This window comes from Sus scrofa, chromosome 6 (genome assembly GCF_054392235.1).
Source record: "Sus scrofa isolate SSC_HxYL_T2T_F1_AM1 chromosome 6, Sscrofa_HxYL_maternal_Yorkshire_Landrace_v2.0, whole genome shotgun sequence".
In the NCBI taxonomy this organism is placed as follows: domain Eukaryota; kingdom Metazoa; phylum Chordata; class Mammalia; order Artiodactyla; family Suidae; genus Sus; species Sus scrofa.
The window spans coordinates 124,841,333-124,855,775 of NC_139388.1; the positions used below are offsets into that span (position 1 = coordinate 124,841,333).

At 42.3% G+C, this 14,443-nt stretch overlaps 1 protein-coding gene across 30 annotated transcripts in view; it reads left to right on the forward strand.

The window, feature by feature from the left end:
• The window catches only part of FHOD3 (formin homology 2 domain containing 3), a 548,282-nt gene that overhangs the window by 312,656 nt on the left and 221,183 nt on the right, over positions 1-14,443 (forward strand). For all 30 annotated transcript variants that reach the window (XR_014807874.1, XR_014807875.1, XR_014807876.1 and 27 more), the window contains exon 6: positions 2,310-2,404. Coding sequence is in view for 27 of the 30 variants with exons in the window: in XM_021096273.2 (XP_020951932.2) it covers positions 2,310-2,404 (95 nt within the window). In the remaining 3 variants the exon portion in view is untranslated. The remainder of the gene's footprint in view (positions 1-2,309; positions 2,405-14,443) is intronic.

A 14,443-nucleotide genomic window follows, 5' to 3' on the forward strand; every position in this document is an offset into this window, starting at 1 on the left:
CTAAAACTGGAGTTCTCGTTGTGGCTCAGTGGTTAACGAATCCGACTAGGAACCATGAGAATGCGGGTTCGATCCCTGGCCTTGCTCAGTGGGTTCAGGATCTGGTGTTGCTGTGAGCTGTGGTGTGGATTGCAGACATGGCTCAGATCCCTTGTTGCTGTGGCTCTGGTGTAGGCCGGCAGCTACAGCTCTGAGTGGACCCCTATCCTGGGAACCTCCATATGCCATGGATGCAGCCCTAGAAAAGACAGAGAGACAAAAAAAAAAAAAATTTACCTAAAACTCTGTAGCACAGTATGACACAATCTTGGAGTCAATGGACATCATTTTAAAATTATTTCTGATTTTAAAATGTGTATCTCCAGTGTTTCACCACCAAATAGAACATGAATCTGGTATTTCCAAAAATATGTTGCTTATTTGCGTCAAGGATATGTTCCAGTTAATTGTTTAAAATTTTGAGTATTTACATATTTAGGAGCATATTTTTTTCTTAGAAGGATTATGTGGTTTTATTATTTGATCTTTTGTTGGATAGAATAATAATGAGTTTTCTAACATAACACATATTTGTATGCTTGGAATTAGTGGATTCTCACTATTTTGTACTTTGCTCTTTTCAGTAAACACCATTTCATCTGGACTCTTACTATAACCTATGTAGAAGGATGTGTGTGTGTGTGTGTGTACAGCATAAAAGAATGTGCGAAAATATGTCAACATATTAAAAGTGATTCTTTAAAATATGAGATTATGAGTTATTTTCACTTCACACCTCTTTCAGTTTTCTAAAATGAGATACCCTATTATTACCAGAAAATAAAATATTGCCTAAAAATGTCAGTGCCATGCTAATTAATTTTGGGAAGTCAGACGTGGTTTGAGGAAGCTTATTTATTTAGAGTAAATAACTTCTCTTTGTTCATTATCTAGAATCCAAATTATTTTGATACTAAGGGAACTGAAAGATAGTAAAAGTTAGCATTTGTTTTAAAAAAGTTATTTCATGGCTTTTTTTTTTTGTTTTTTTTTTCTTTTTTTGGTGCATATTGACAATTTGTGGATACTGTATTTTCTTTAACAATTTAGGACTTGGGGAGTTCCCGTCCTGGCACAGTGGTTAAAGAATCCGACTAGGAACCATGAGGTGGTGGGCTCGATCCCTGGCCTTTCTCAGTGAGTTCAGGATCTGGCGTTGCTGTGAGCTGTGGTGTAGGTTGCAGATGCGGCTCGGATCCCACATTGCTGTGGCTGTGGAGTAGGCCGGCAGCAACAGCTCTGATTAGATCCCTAGCCTGGGAACCTCCATATGCCACGGGAGTGGCCCTAGAAAAGGCAAAAAAGACAAAAAAAAAAAAAGAATTTAGGACTTGGTCTGTATCTATTAACCCCAAACTTCCAATCCCTCCCACTCCCTCCCCCTCCATCTTGGCAACCACAAGTCTATTCTCCAAGTCCATGATTTTCTTTTCTGTAGAAAGGTTCATTTGTGCTGTATATTAATTCCAGATATAAGTGATATCATATGGTATTTGTCTTTTTCTTTCTGACTTACTTCAATGAGATCCTGCTGTGTAGCACTGGGAACTATGTCTAGTCACTTATGATGGAGCATGATAATGTGAGAAAAAAGAATGTATACATGTATGTGTAACTGGTTAACCATGCTGTACAGTAGAAAAAAAATTACGTATTGGAGAAATAAAAAAAAATGACACTTTATAATACTTAATGGAAAAAAAATTAGGACTTGGTATCAACACATTTTTTATATGATTTCTGACATTTTAAAAAATGAAAATCTTTAAAAGGAATTACAACTGATCTTTAGATACATATTTACCTGCTGTCTTAGCTTAGGTTTGTTCCTTAGCATCCAGGACCCACCTGACTGCAGACTGGGGCATGAGACAGGTGGCTTTTAGAAACTGCATGCACCTTCTTGGCCCCAGTGGGAGACGGCGACCCAGACACCATCTCATGGGTATCTTTGCCCTGTCTGGCACTACAAAGATACAGAAACATAAAAATGTGCCTTTATACATCAAGGCACAGAGAAACAACAATCACTGGATTGGGTGCCTTAATTGCATCTTCTAGGAATAGCCCTTTTTTCTTCTGGAGTGGTCACCACTTTCTACAGTGAGATTTTGCTCATTTCAGAGCTCAGAGATTCTCTTCAATTTTGGTTCTCACTGTACTGTGTGCTTCAGGTTTGAAAATCTCACTTGACGTTATGGTCATTGGAGGTTATATTTATATATAAAACTATAACATCTCCTTGCTCCTTTTTCTCTTCTCTTCTGTAGCATTGGGCCAGATTATGTTGTATGTGGATGGGATGAATGGAGTAATCAACCACAATGAAACCATTCAGTGGCTGTACACTCTCATTGGGTCCAAGGTAAGAGATGATGGTTGAACATTTTATTCAGTCTGCAGATCACACACTTCTCTCATTTTGTTTCCTTCTCGGAGATGGTTTTGCAGCAAGAAGTCCTAGTCAGCTTTGTTCCCGCCCCATCGTAGTACGAAAAGGGCTACTATGTTACAGATTTAAAAGACACACTCACATAGCAAAGAGCTTATACATTTTTATTATTTATTTATTTATATAATGATTTTTATTTTTTCCATAATGCTGGAGAGGGTGTGGAGAAAAGGGAACCCTCCTGCACTGTTGGTGGGAGTGTAAGCTGGTACAACCACTATGGAGAACAGTATGGAGGTGCTTTAGAAAACTATGCATAGAACTACTATATGACCCAGCAATCCTACTCTTGGGTATATACCTGGACAAAACTTTCCTTGAAAAAGACACATGCACTCGCATGTTCATTGCAGCGGTATTCACAATAGCCAAGATATAAATTTTTAATGCATTTTTATTTTTTGTCTTATGCTTGAATTAAATGGTTTTGGTCTCTCTGCTTTTTAACATTTAATTAAGAGTGCCGTAAGAGTTTCCTGGTGGTGCAGTGGGTTAAGGACCTGGCATTGTCATTGCAGTGGCTCAGGTTGCTGCTGTGGTGTGGGTTGTTTCCTGGCCTGGGAAATTCCACATGCTGTGATGGGGCAAAAAAAAAAACAAAAACAACAACAACAACAACAAAGGAACACATTATGCCATGGATAGAGTATTAATCTTACCTGCTATATTTCATGTTTAATATGTTCGGTTACTTAAGTACATACTTATATGTTGTATAGGTATATACATGCATGTTTTTATGTATAGATGAAGAATTTGAGAATGCCTTTCAATTTTGCCTTCAGTTATAAAAGTAACTAATATGGGAGTCCCCATTGTGGCTCAGCTGGTTAAGAACCCTACTAGTATCCATGATGTTGTGGGTTCGATCCATAGCCGTGCTTAGTTGGTTAAGGATCTGGTGTTGCTGTGAGCTGTGGTGTAGGTCACAGGCATAGCCCAGATCCCATGTGACTTGTGCTGTAAGCAGGCAGCTGCAGCTCTAAATCGCCCCCTAGCGTGGGAATTTCCATATGCTGCATGTGCAGCCCTAAAAAAAGCAAAAAAAAAAAAAAAAAAAAAAAAAGTGAACAGTATTTGTTAAAAATTTACCAAGGTAGTAGGTTCTTTTCAAGCATTATCACCTTTAATCCACATAGGACTACTCTAAGGTAAATAATGTTATCCCCATCTTATAATTTAGGAGTAGTGCTTGGTTACAACAATCTATGTAATCCTCCCCAACCCCCCGCACCCGCACCCTGCCCCATCTTGGCATGTTTCTGCCTGGCTGTGCCTTGGCTCTGAGTCCCCACACTCTGGTGCTGCTCTGAGAAGGAAGATCCAGCCTGTAGCTCACTTGAGGGGTGCTAGATACTGAGTGGGGCTCTGGCATGGTTGTCCTCTCTGGATTCTCAGGTGGGGCCCTGAGGGACCTGTCTGGATGTGGGGTTTGGAGGAAGTCAGAAGAGGTCCCATCCTAAGTGATGCACATGGACCCAGGCTGCAGTGTAGTCAGCTCTGGGGGTGAGATCACAGTGACTCTGGTAGCTACAGGGGCAGGTGGGAAGGGTGTTGAGGGCCTGGGTGGGGATTTTCACTTGACTTCAACAGGTCACAGAACGGACACAGCTTCCCGGGGTCCCAGCAGAACCTGTAGTCATCCCTGACTCTCCCCACCCCTGGGTTCCTGGCCACGCCCACTCTGGCAGTGTGCCAAGGCTGCCAGGCACCAGTCCCGGGCTTTTAGTGAGTCACATGCTTTGGCCTTACCTCTCATGTGGCCCACTTCCCGAGGACTCTGCTCTATGTCAGGAGCACTCAGTCTTGGTTTGACTTTGTGACCAAGATAGATCTAGTTGAGGCTGTATCTTCCTTCCAGACTTCCCGGAGACTGAGTGATGGTGCCCTGGTGTGGGTACGAGGGCCCTTCCCCTGTGGATGGCATTGGCATGGAACCCCCTGGGTCTAGGTGCTTGGGTTGACCCCTCCATCTTCCTCTCAATTTCCTTTTTCCCGGTATTCTGATGACAGAATCCTCCCCTGCCCCATTTTATAATAGAAACAGCAGCCATGGTTTCTCTTAGGAGACTGAATATCTTTTCTTCCTCCTCCCCCTCTCCTTCTTCATCAATTTGGCTTTGTTGTCTATGGAAAATGGATATGGCTCTATTTACAAACTGCTGTAGGTGACCTTACAAGCTGAGTGGAATGCTGGGCCTATCAGGTTGATTTCGCCAGGCTGAGGGAAGATTTATATCTCATATCCTGTTTCAGTGTTTTCTGCGTTTTTCCTTCCTTCTGCTGGAAGCCTTCCCTTAACCTTTATGTTCATCTGGAAGCTATTCCCTCGCCTGGGCTCTGTGCACAGTCTCGAGGACCCTAAAAGCTAGGGAGATGGGAGATTTCGCAGGAAAAACTGTCTTCATTATGGTCATGATAAAACACCAACAACCAGCCCTATTTCCCAAAGGAACTAAAACCTAGCAGTTATACTTATGACAAGGAAAGGTGACTGCATTTTGCTCATCACCAAAAAGGAAATAGAGAGAGGGCAAGATACGGGTGATGGGAGTGGGAAGGAAGAGAAAGGCACGAAGAAGAGAAAAGAGAGAGGAAAGGGTAAGAGGAGAGACCACAGGCTAGGAAGGTAAAGAGGCGATGAGAGAAAGGAAGCATGTCTAACTGAAATACCTGCGTCTGCTCAGTAGATGGGAGGGATGCTCAGAGCCTTCACTGTTTCAGCAGCATCCCATCCATTTTTCCTTGGAATCATTCTGCAAGGAAAATAAACACCAGAAAAAGAATACGCAGGAACATCCTTATTGCACTTCTAAATAACATGGAGGTGTTCCCATCGTGGCTCAGTGGTAACGAACCTGACTAGTATCCGTGAGGATGCGGGTTTGATCCCTGGCCTTGCTCAGTGGGTTAAAGATCCACCATTGCTGTGAGCTGCAGTGTAGGTCAAAGATGTGGCTCGGGATCCTGTGTTGCTGTGGCTGTGGTATAGGCCAGTAGCTGTAGCTCTGAGTAGACCCTTGGTCTGGGAACTTCTGTATGTTGCAGGTGCAGCCCTAAAATAAAACAAACAAACAAACAAAAACAAAACAAAACCAAAAACCCATGGGAAAATCATAAAATTTAAAAGTAAAAGCCCTGAAGCATGAGTCTGTAGGAATGATGCTCCCTCCTCCTTTCTCTGAGTGGTACATGCAGCATTTGGGACCCTGGGCATCTCTCCTTTGGGCCTCAGTCTGAGGCAGGGCATGTGCCTCCTCCCCAGCCACTTGGGGCATCAACGCCAGATCAGTGCATGTTTCTTTCTTCATCTTTCATTTTCCCAAAGGAAGGTCCATAACGGTCTCCAGCATCTGTTCAATATTGGGTCAGCCACTATGAGGACAAGAAAACAGAGCCAAGGAGCTTATGGCCTTGTTAGAAGGGGGAACGTGGATGATGCCTGCAGCCCCTGTCCACTCCCTTTAATATCAGATGAAAGTCTCACCTAACCCTGCAAGGGGTGCTTGGTTCTGGGATAGTGGCTGAAAGGCAACAGTGGCAGTAGCCACCAAGTGTAGTTCTAATAAAAGCTTCAGTTTATTTTATTTTTTAATTTTTTGCTTTTTAGAGCCACTCGCGTGGCGTATGGAGATTCTCAGGCTAGAGGGCAAATCAGAACTGTAGCCACAGCCAAATCAACGCCAGATGCGAGCTGCATCTATTACCTATATCACAGCTCACAGCAACCCCAGATCCTTAACCCACTGAGTGAGGCCAGGGATCGAACACACAACTTCATGGTTCCTAGTCAGATTTGTTTCCGCTGCTCCACAACAGGAACTCCAAGAGCTTAAGTTTAGTTCTTATAAGAACACTTCTTTCCAAAACCGATACAGTGGCCTCAACACTCCCCCTCGCCCCCATGACTGGACAGTGGATGCGCCATCATGGAACCTTAGATTTTAAGGAAAAAGCGTCAGTCCCCTCCTTCAACATACAGATAGGGCACCATGGCCACGGAGGTGTTCCCAGTTCAAATTAAACCAAAAATCGGGAAAGCCAAGGGGTCCTTTTGGCTAAGAGATTTCTTGGAACCTAAAGCACGGAAACCATGGGATCCTATTATTTTTGCCTTAAATAGGCACAGACTGGATAGAGAATCCTAGGTTAGAGAAACCATGTCATTCTATTTTCATAATTCTTCATTTTCCTTCCATGAAAGGCAACAAGATGTGATTTTGCAGCCTGCCAGAGGGTCATTATGCAATATGTACAGGTATTTGAGTCATAGCTGGAGGAGAAAAGGCTGCATTTGCAGCCAAATAATTGCTTTTTAAAAGAAAGAAAAAAGTGTTTTCAGTAACATATTTCATTCTATCTACAAAAACCCATCTTCAAACTTACTCAGAGATAAGAAGCAGAGGCTCATGCCATGACTTTTCACACTGTGTGGAATTTTTTTTCCCTCTTCATGCATCTGGAAGTCTCATAAGTTGGGGTGAGGTGACTCAGCTTGTAGAGCTTGTCCTTTCATCCACCCCAATACAGTCAGTCTCTCTGTACCTGTATGGATCCCCTTCTGGGGCCCTCCACCTCCTTGTGTGGTCTCCAGGGATAGGGAATCCTGGGTTAGAGAAACCATGTCATTCTATTTTCATAATTCGTCATTTTCCTTCCATGAAAGGCAACAAGATGTGATTTTGCAGCCTGCCAGAGGGTCATTATTCCCTATGTACAGGTCTCCTGATGTCGTCATGAAATCTGCCCTCTCTGGGTTTCTGTACAGAAATCTGCTGTCTCTGGATTTTTCTGTCACCCCCACTGAATCTTATGCTTCCAGTTGAGTCCCAGGTTGCTGGTCACAGATCTCTAGACTTCCTTTGTCCTATTTGGAGCTGGCCAGAGACCCCAGTCCACACACACACACATTCTCTTACACACCTTAGAGAGACATGCTCTTTCTTTTCCACAAAGTGGAAAGCACACACGCGCGTGCGCGCGCCCGCGCACACACACACACACACACACACACACACACACACACACACACACTCTGCTCAAAATTTCTTATTAGGACAGTAAGATGATGAGAAGTAACACGTGGTGTGTGGGATGGCATTAGGGCGGGGAGAAATCGACAGGGATGGGAAGCTGGGGGCTAGCTCAGTATCGAAGCTCTGAGGTGAAGAGGCCTGGCTAGAATTGCAAGAGACAAAGAATGATGCAAATGTGGAGACATTTTGAGGAATAGCTTCCCAGGATTGGGTTTCCAGATGTAGAAAATAAAATCGGGAATCAAAGCTCCTGATTCCAAGTTTTGAATCTGGGCAGCGAGGAACATGGCACTGCTTCTAACAGGAGTCGAAAAGTTGGAAAGTGGGGTTGGTTAGCAGGAAATCTTTGATATACTGCTTTGAGATGAAGGCATAGTCGCCCAGGAGAGCTAAGCAGGGGCTCCCATAGTGCCAGCTGCGCCAGGAAGTTCTGGCTGGTCACAGAGGGGAGGAGAGGAGTTTCCATGAGTCCTCTGGTCATGGTCCCTGGCATGTCACTGCCATGTGACCCCAGTAAGATGTCCCACATGTGGGTGAGATATGAAGAGCTTTTTCACTTATTATTTTTGGGTTAATTTTTATTTTTGAGATAATTGTAGATGCACATGTAGTTTTTAGAAGTAATACATAGAGATCCTATGTAATCTTTACCCAGTTTTCTCCAAAGGTAACATCTTGCAATGCTGTGCTACAATATCACAAATCAAGATATTGAAATTTGGGAAAAGTCAAGATTCAGACTATATCCATCACCAGGAGGGGCTCTGATAGCACTTCCCTCCTATTCCAAGCCCCCCCCCCAAATCCCTGGCAACCATTCATCTCTTCTTCATTTTTATACCTCTGTGGTTTCAACATTGTTGTATAAATGGTAGCATACACAGCATGTGACCCTTAGGAGTTCACTTTTTTTACTCAGCATAATTATCTGGAGAGTCATTGAAGCACTTTTTCTTTTCTTTTCTTTTTTTCTTTTTAGAGCCACACCAGTGGCATAGGAAAGTTCCCAGTCTGGGGGTCAAATCGGAGCTACAGCTGCCGGCTTACACCATAGCCACAGCAACTCGGGATCTGAACCGTATCTGCGACCTACACCTCAGCTCTTGGCAACGCTGGATCATTAGCCTACTGAGCAAGTCCAGGGATAGAACCTGCATCCTTATGGATACTAGTCAGCTTCCTTACTGCTGAGCCACCACAGGAATTCCAAAGCACTTTTGAGTTACAATACAAAATAGAATCCTAGCCTTGAAAACATGGCAAAGTCTTGTTGAAGATGTTCCTAACATTCGCCAGTCACCTTCCTGACGCTTCTGGTGGCACAGGGCACGCCCTTTCCCTCCAGCAGGCATTGCTGGACACTGTAACTGGTGGAAAGCCCCACTCAGCAGGACCCACCTCCACCTCTCTGTCCTTAACCAAACACTGTGCACTGCCTTCCAGAACAGCACACACTTACACCCCCACGGAAGCTCTTTGAATATTTAAAAGCAGGCATCACACCACCCTGTCCATGCCAAACTCAATGGTCTCCACAGGTAGTCCTTGGGGACATAATTTGCAATTCCTCATCATACGGGCTGCTAATTTTTCTGTCCACCAGTACAAAGAATAGTATATGGCAGGCTCCTGGCATACAACTCACCCTTCCAAAAATCCTACCTGTGATTTTAGCAGCAGCACTGGGTGCTGGCTCAAATCAAACTGATAATTCGCTAAACCTCCCAGGTCTTGTTTTGTTTTGTTTTTTCCATAAAACTTCATTTTTTTTTTTCGTCCAAGCCAGTTTCTTCCATTTTCCATCTCCGTAATTGATTGTTTTACCCTAAAATGCAAAGCTTTCCCATTGATTTCAGGCCAGAGTTCCAGTCTCAAGATCATTTTGAATTTTCTTTGGCCATTCATCATATTAACTCTCAGTCCTAGTTGTATTGAACATAAATTGAATAAGCAGAGCTTTTGTATCATTGACCAAAATGTCAGCAGAGGCAAGGATTGTGTAAGCCAGTGCAGCTTGCAGGCCGGCACTGATCAGTTGGGGCATCGGGGCTGCTTTAGTGCAGGCTAGGTGCCTAACTCTGCCATCACCCAGTCTCCTTTCTTCGTGGAGTTCACAAGGGCTACATCTGGTGGTAAGAGTGGAGCTTTATGGTCAAACACAGCTGTGTGATTCTTTGAGTGGATTTTTTTTCCTATAAAATGGAGATAGTAATCTATAAAATGGGGATAATTGTGCTGCCAAATATGTAAAACCCTGAGCATTTTACCTGCACCTAAGTGTTCAGTGTTATGAGCTAACAGCTCTTTCCCCACCAGTCTCCCAACCTCACACTTCCTGTTAAAAAAAAAGGAGGTGTGCTTAGCTTGCCAGGACCTGCTCACCTGGCAACAGCTGGTCCTGGGTATCTCCTTCTCTATTTTAATTGCTCATGAGGCACTCATCCAAAAATCTTCTAGATTGTATTGCCAGGATCAGTGGGTTTAGAAAAGGGTAGGGTATAATTTTTCTTCTTCATCTTTAATCCTTTGCTGGGATTTATTGGGGACAATTAACTGTTTACTAGGCTTTTGGCACCTCTTCTTCTGTTCTCTCCCCATTGTGTTAAGGATTACTGATCCCAACTTTGCATTGTTTGATTTGCCTGCATTATAAATTCTCAGAAAATCAAATATTATGCTTAGTAATTCTTAATGGTCTTATGAAAGATTCTTTTAATGAACATGTCTAAATATGAAAAAATGAAATAGTTTCCATCTTGCTAAGTGTGGGTATCTCAGCTCCTGTTCTTCCTCTAATGGCATCAGTTGTTGGTTTGAGGTGCATGATTTCTTAAGGTTTTTAATCTGTGCATCTTTGTTTTTAGGGCTTTTTTTGTTTGTTTCTTAATGCAGTATTTTATTTTATTTTTTTAATTATAGCTGATTTACAGTGTTCTGTCAATTTATTCTGTGTAGCAAAGTAACCCAGTTATACATATGAATACATTCTTTTTTTTCACATTATCCTCCATCATGTTCCATCACAAGTGATCAGATAATAGTTCCTTGGGCTATATAGCAGGATCTCATTGCTTAACCATTCCAAACGCAATAGTTTGCATCTACTAACCCCAAAGTCCAAGACCCTCCCCCTCCCTCTTGGCAACCACAAGTCTGTTCTCCTTGTCCATGAATTTGTTTTTTTGTTTTTGTTTTTTTTTTGTTTTTCTGTACATAGGTTCATTTGTGCCATATATTAGATTCCAGGTATTAGTGGTATCATATGGTATTTGTCTTTCTCCTTCTGACTTACTTAACTTAGTATGAGAGTCTCTAGTTCCATCTGTGTTGCTGCAAATGGCATTATTTTGTTCTTTTTTGTGGTTGAGTAGTATTCCATCGTGTATATGTACCACATCTTAATCCATTCGTCTGTTCTTGGACATTTAGGTTGTTTCCATGTCTCAGCTGTTGTAAATAGTGCTGCAATGAACATAGGGGTTCATGTATCTTTTTAAATGAATGCTTTGTCTTTAGATCTTCTTCTTAGAAAACAGAGGTTGTTTGCCTTGAGTAGAATCATTTTACCTTCAATAGAATTGTCATTAAAATGTTCTTGAATATGACTTATGTTCAGGAAAGGAAAGATTTAAGCTTTAAAATGTTTCCAGTGACTGACATAGAAAAATATGTTTTGCATGGGTAAAATGTTTGCTCTTTTTTCTTCTATGTTTCATTTGGGCAATTTCTTTTGACTTATCATCAAGGAAACTGATTCTGTGCTCAGCTGTGTTGAGTCCCCCCAATAAACTTCTGAACACATTCTTCTCCTTTAATGGTTTTTATTTTCAGTATTTCCATTTGATTCTTAGAGTTTCCCTCTCCTGAAATTTCTCATCTGTTCATGCTTATTGTCTACCTTTTTCCATTAGTCTTTAACATATTAATCATTGTGAATGTTATAGTTCTAATATTGTGTCAAAATCTGAGCCTTGTTCTGTTGATGGCTTTGTTTCTTGACAGCAGAGGTGGGGAGTTGGGGCTTTCTGGCTTTTTCATACATCTTGTTATTTTTTATTGAAAGCTTGGCATCATGTATAGGACAGTATAGACTGAAGTAGGTAGAAGTTATGCCTGTAAATGGGCAAGTCTCTAATGCTAGGCTATTAGAGTGGAGAGGTTTTCAGTCTGCTCCTGAGTGGTGCAGGGTTTGGGTTCTGCAGTTGATGGAAACTGCGTCATCAGTTTCCAAGTTCCTTAAAGCATTATCTTGTGCTTGAGGTGAGGGCCGATTTGCCCGAGGGTTTTTCCCCAATGTGTTTTTTTCACTGTCAGCTTTAGCCCTTTTGTACATGTCTGAGCCTCATGCCCCTTCCCTAGCGGTAACCTGCTGTGGTCTGGTGCTTCCTGACTGGGCTTTCTCCATCATCTTTGTTCCATTTTAATTTTCAGCAGGGTAGGTGTACCTGGGTCTTGGGGTGAGGGTATCTCAGTGATCCTGTACCTGCTCCAAGGCAGGAGACCTCTGAAGCTCTCTGCTCAAGATGGTTTCCTGTCCCTTCCCTGCCAGCACAGTCTTAATCTTTCCCCTTCTCTGCACCACCTGTGCCATGGGGGCAGTAAGATTTGCTGCTCTTCCCTGTGTCTTACAGCTTTTGTATCATAGAGGAGAAGGCTGGTTTCTTGGCTGCCCCCATCCTTACTCCTGTAGGGTGGTTGCTGTTGTTCTGGTCATCTGGCCAGGCACCCCCAGGCCTGGATGGTGTGGAGGCTTTCTTATGTCTCCATCCCTGCCCCAGTCTCCCTCATGATGCTGTGGAGGTCATTGGAGAGTGCCTCTGAGTGGGTGGTGAATCCCTTCCTGTCTGCACTTCAGGGGGTTTCATACTCTCACGATAGTCCATGCTTGGCTGTTACCAGTGTGTCACAACTATGAACTGAGTTGCACTTAACTGCTCAGGATGGTGGTTCCTTCTTTCTTCTCTACGTCACAGGGGCCATTGCTATCTCCCACCTTTTCTTGGTGGAGGGAAAACTGTCCCCTTTTAGATTTGATGCTACTAGGTTGCTCTGAGACCCCAGCTCTGTAATGGGTTCAGGAAAAGTTTATTTTAATGATTATTTGTCCCTTTCTTATTGTTAGATTTGAAGCAACATTCTTTGCAGCTTTCTAAGTAAAGGCAGAACTTCAGTTTTTTATATTGAAAACACATTAAAAAAAAACCCACAACACATTAAATAAAATTCCATGAGATCTACTCAGCTGATGAATTCTATCAGATTTTTATGTTTAATCTTTCCAAATTACTTGAATTAATATATATTTTATTAATAGAAATTTGAATTAAAACTAATTTCATGATGTAGTTAATAATAATAGATTAAAGAAAAAACAGCTAAAGTTTATTGATATACTATGAAATCTTAATATCAAATAACAATCTTGTAAAACTTTTACGGTTTTTTTCATGATTGTAGGAGTAATATCTTCTCTTTGTATAAAACTTTAGAAATAAAAAAAAAAAAACAAACCTGAAATCCTACTATAAAGACTGTTAACCTTGTACATTGCCTTCTAATTTTTCTTTGAAATTTTCTTACATAGTTGACTCTAAATATATTAATGTGTTCTCCTGTGATATTAAAGTGTTTAAAAATATAACATTTAACATGTATCTAATATTTAGTCATGAATACACTATAATTATTTGATTTTTTCATTTGTAAAATCAAATTTTTCTGATTATGTGCTACATTTAAAGAGCTTCCTGTGGCGCAAGGGGAATTGTCAGTGTCTCTGCAGTGTCAGGACTCAGGTTCAATCCCTGGCCAGGCACAGTGGGTTAAAGGATCTGGCGTTTTTGCATCTGCATTGCAGCTCACAACTGTTCTTATCCCTGGCTTGGGAATTCCATATGCCATGGGGCAGCCAGGAACAAAAGTGAAAAAAAAAAAAAAAAAAAAAAAAGAGCTTCCTGTTTCTTCATGAAAACATATTTAGTGAATGAGATTGTGTTTGAGTTTTTCATGTTTATCAACATTTCATTAGGTAAGATTTTTTAAATTCCACAATTTTTTTTTTTTTGGTCTTTTTAGGGCCACACCTGTGGCATACAGAGGTTCCCAGGATAGGAGTTGAATTGGAACTACAGCTGCAGGCCTATGCCATAGCCACAGCAATGCCAGATCTGAGCGGAGACTGTGACCTGCACCACAGCTCACGGCAACACTGTAACCTCAACCCACTGAGGGAGGCCAGGGATTGAACCTGCGTCCTCATGGATCCTAGTCAGATTCATTTCCACTGAGCTATGACAGGAACATCAAATTCCACAGATTTTAATGGCAGGTTCAGGCAATATTTGTGCCAGAGATATTGTGTGTACAAAGCACCTCCCCTTAGGCTCTTCGGCTGATTATTTGACTTCATGCCTGCAGAAAACTAATTCTTACTGATTTGACCTCTTGGATACCCCCATGCAAGGATAACCTCAGTGGAAGAAAAGAAAAAGAAAAAAAGGGGGGGAAGTTTTACTAGCCATTTTTTGGGAGGAGGGAGCGATCAGAGGTTCAAGCTAGACCTTAAAGGAGCCAGCAGGTTGAGGGGATCCCACAGTCCAGGATGAGTCTCCAGCCACCGGCCTAGAACAGTAGTTTTTTCAATCCACTGTGAGGTGATTGGCTTCACGGAGCTGATTTGTGGTGGAAATCACAACTCTCTTGAGAGTTCCTGTGGTGGCGCAGCGGAAATGAATCCGACTAGGAACCATTAGGTTGTGGGTTCAATCCCTGGCTTTGCTCAGTGGGTTAAGGTTCTGGCATTGCTGTAGCTGTGGTGTAGGTCACAGTTTCATCTCAGATCTGGCATTGCTGTGGCTGTGGTGTAGGCTGGCAGCTGTAGCTCCAATTTGACCCCTAGCCGGGGAACTTCCATATG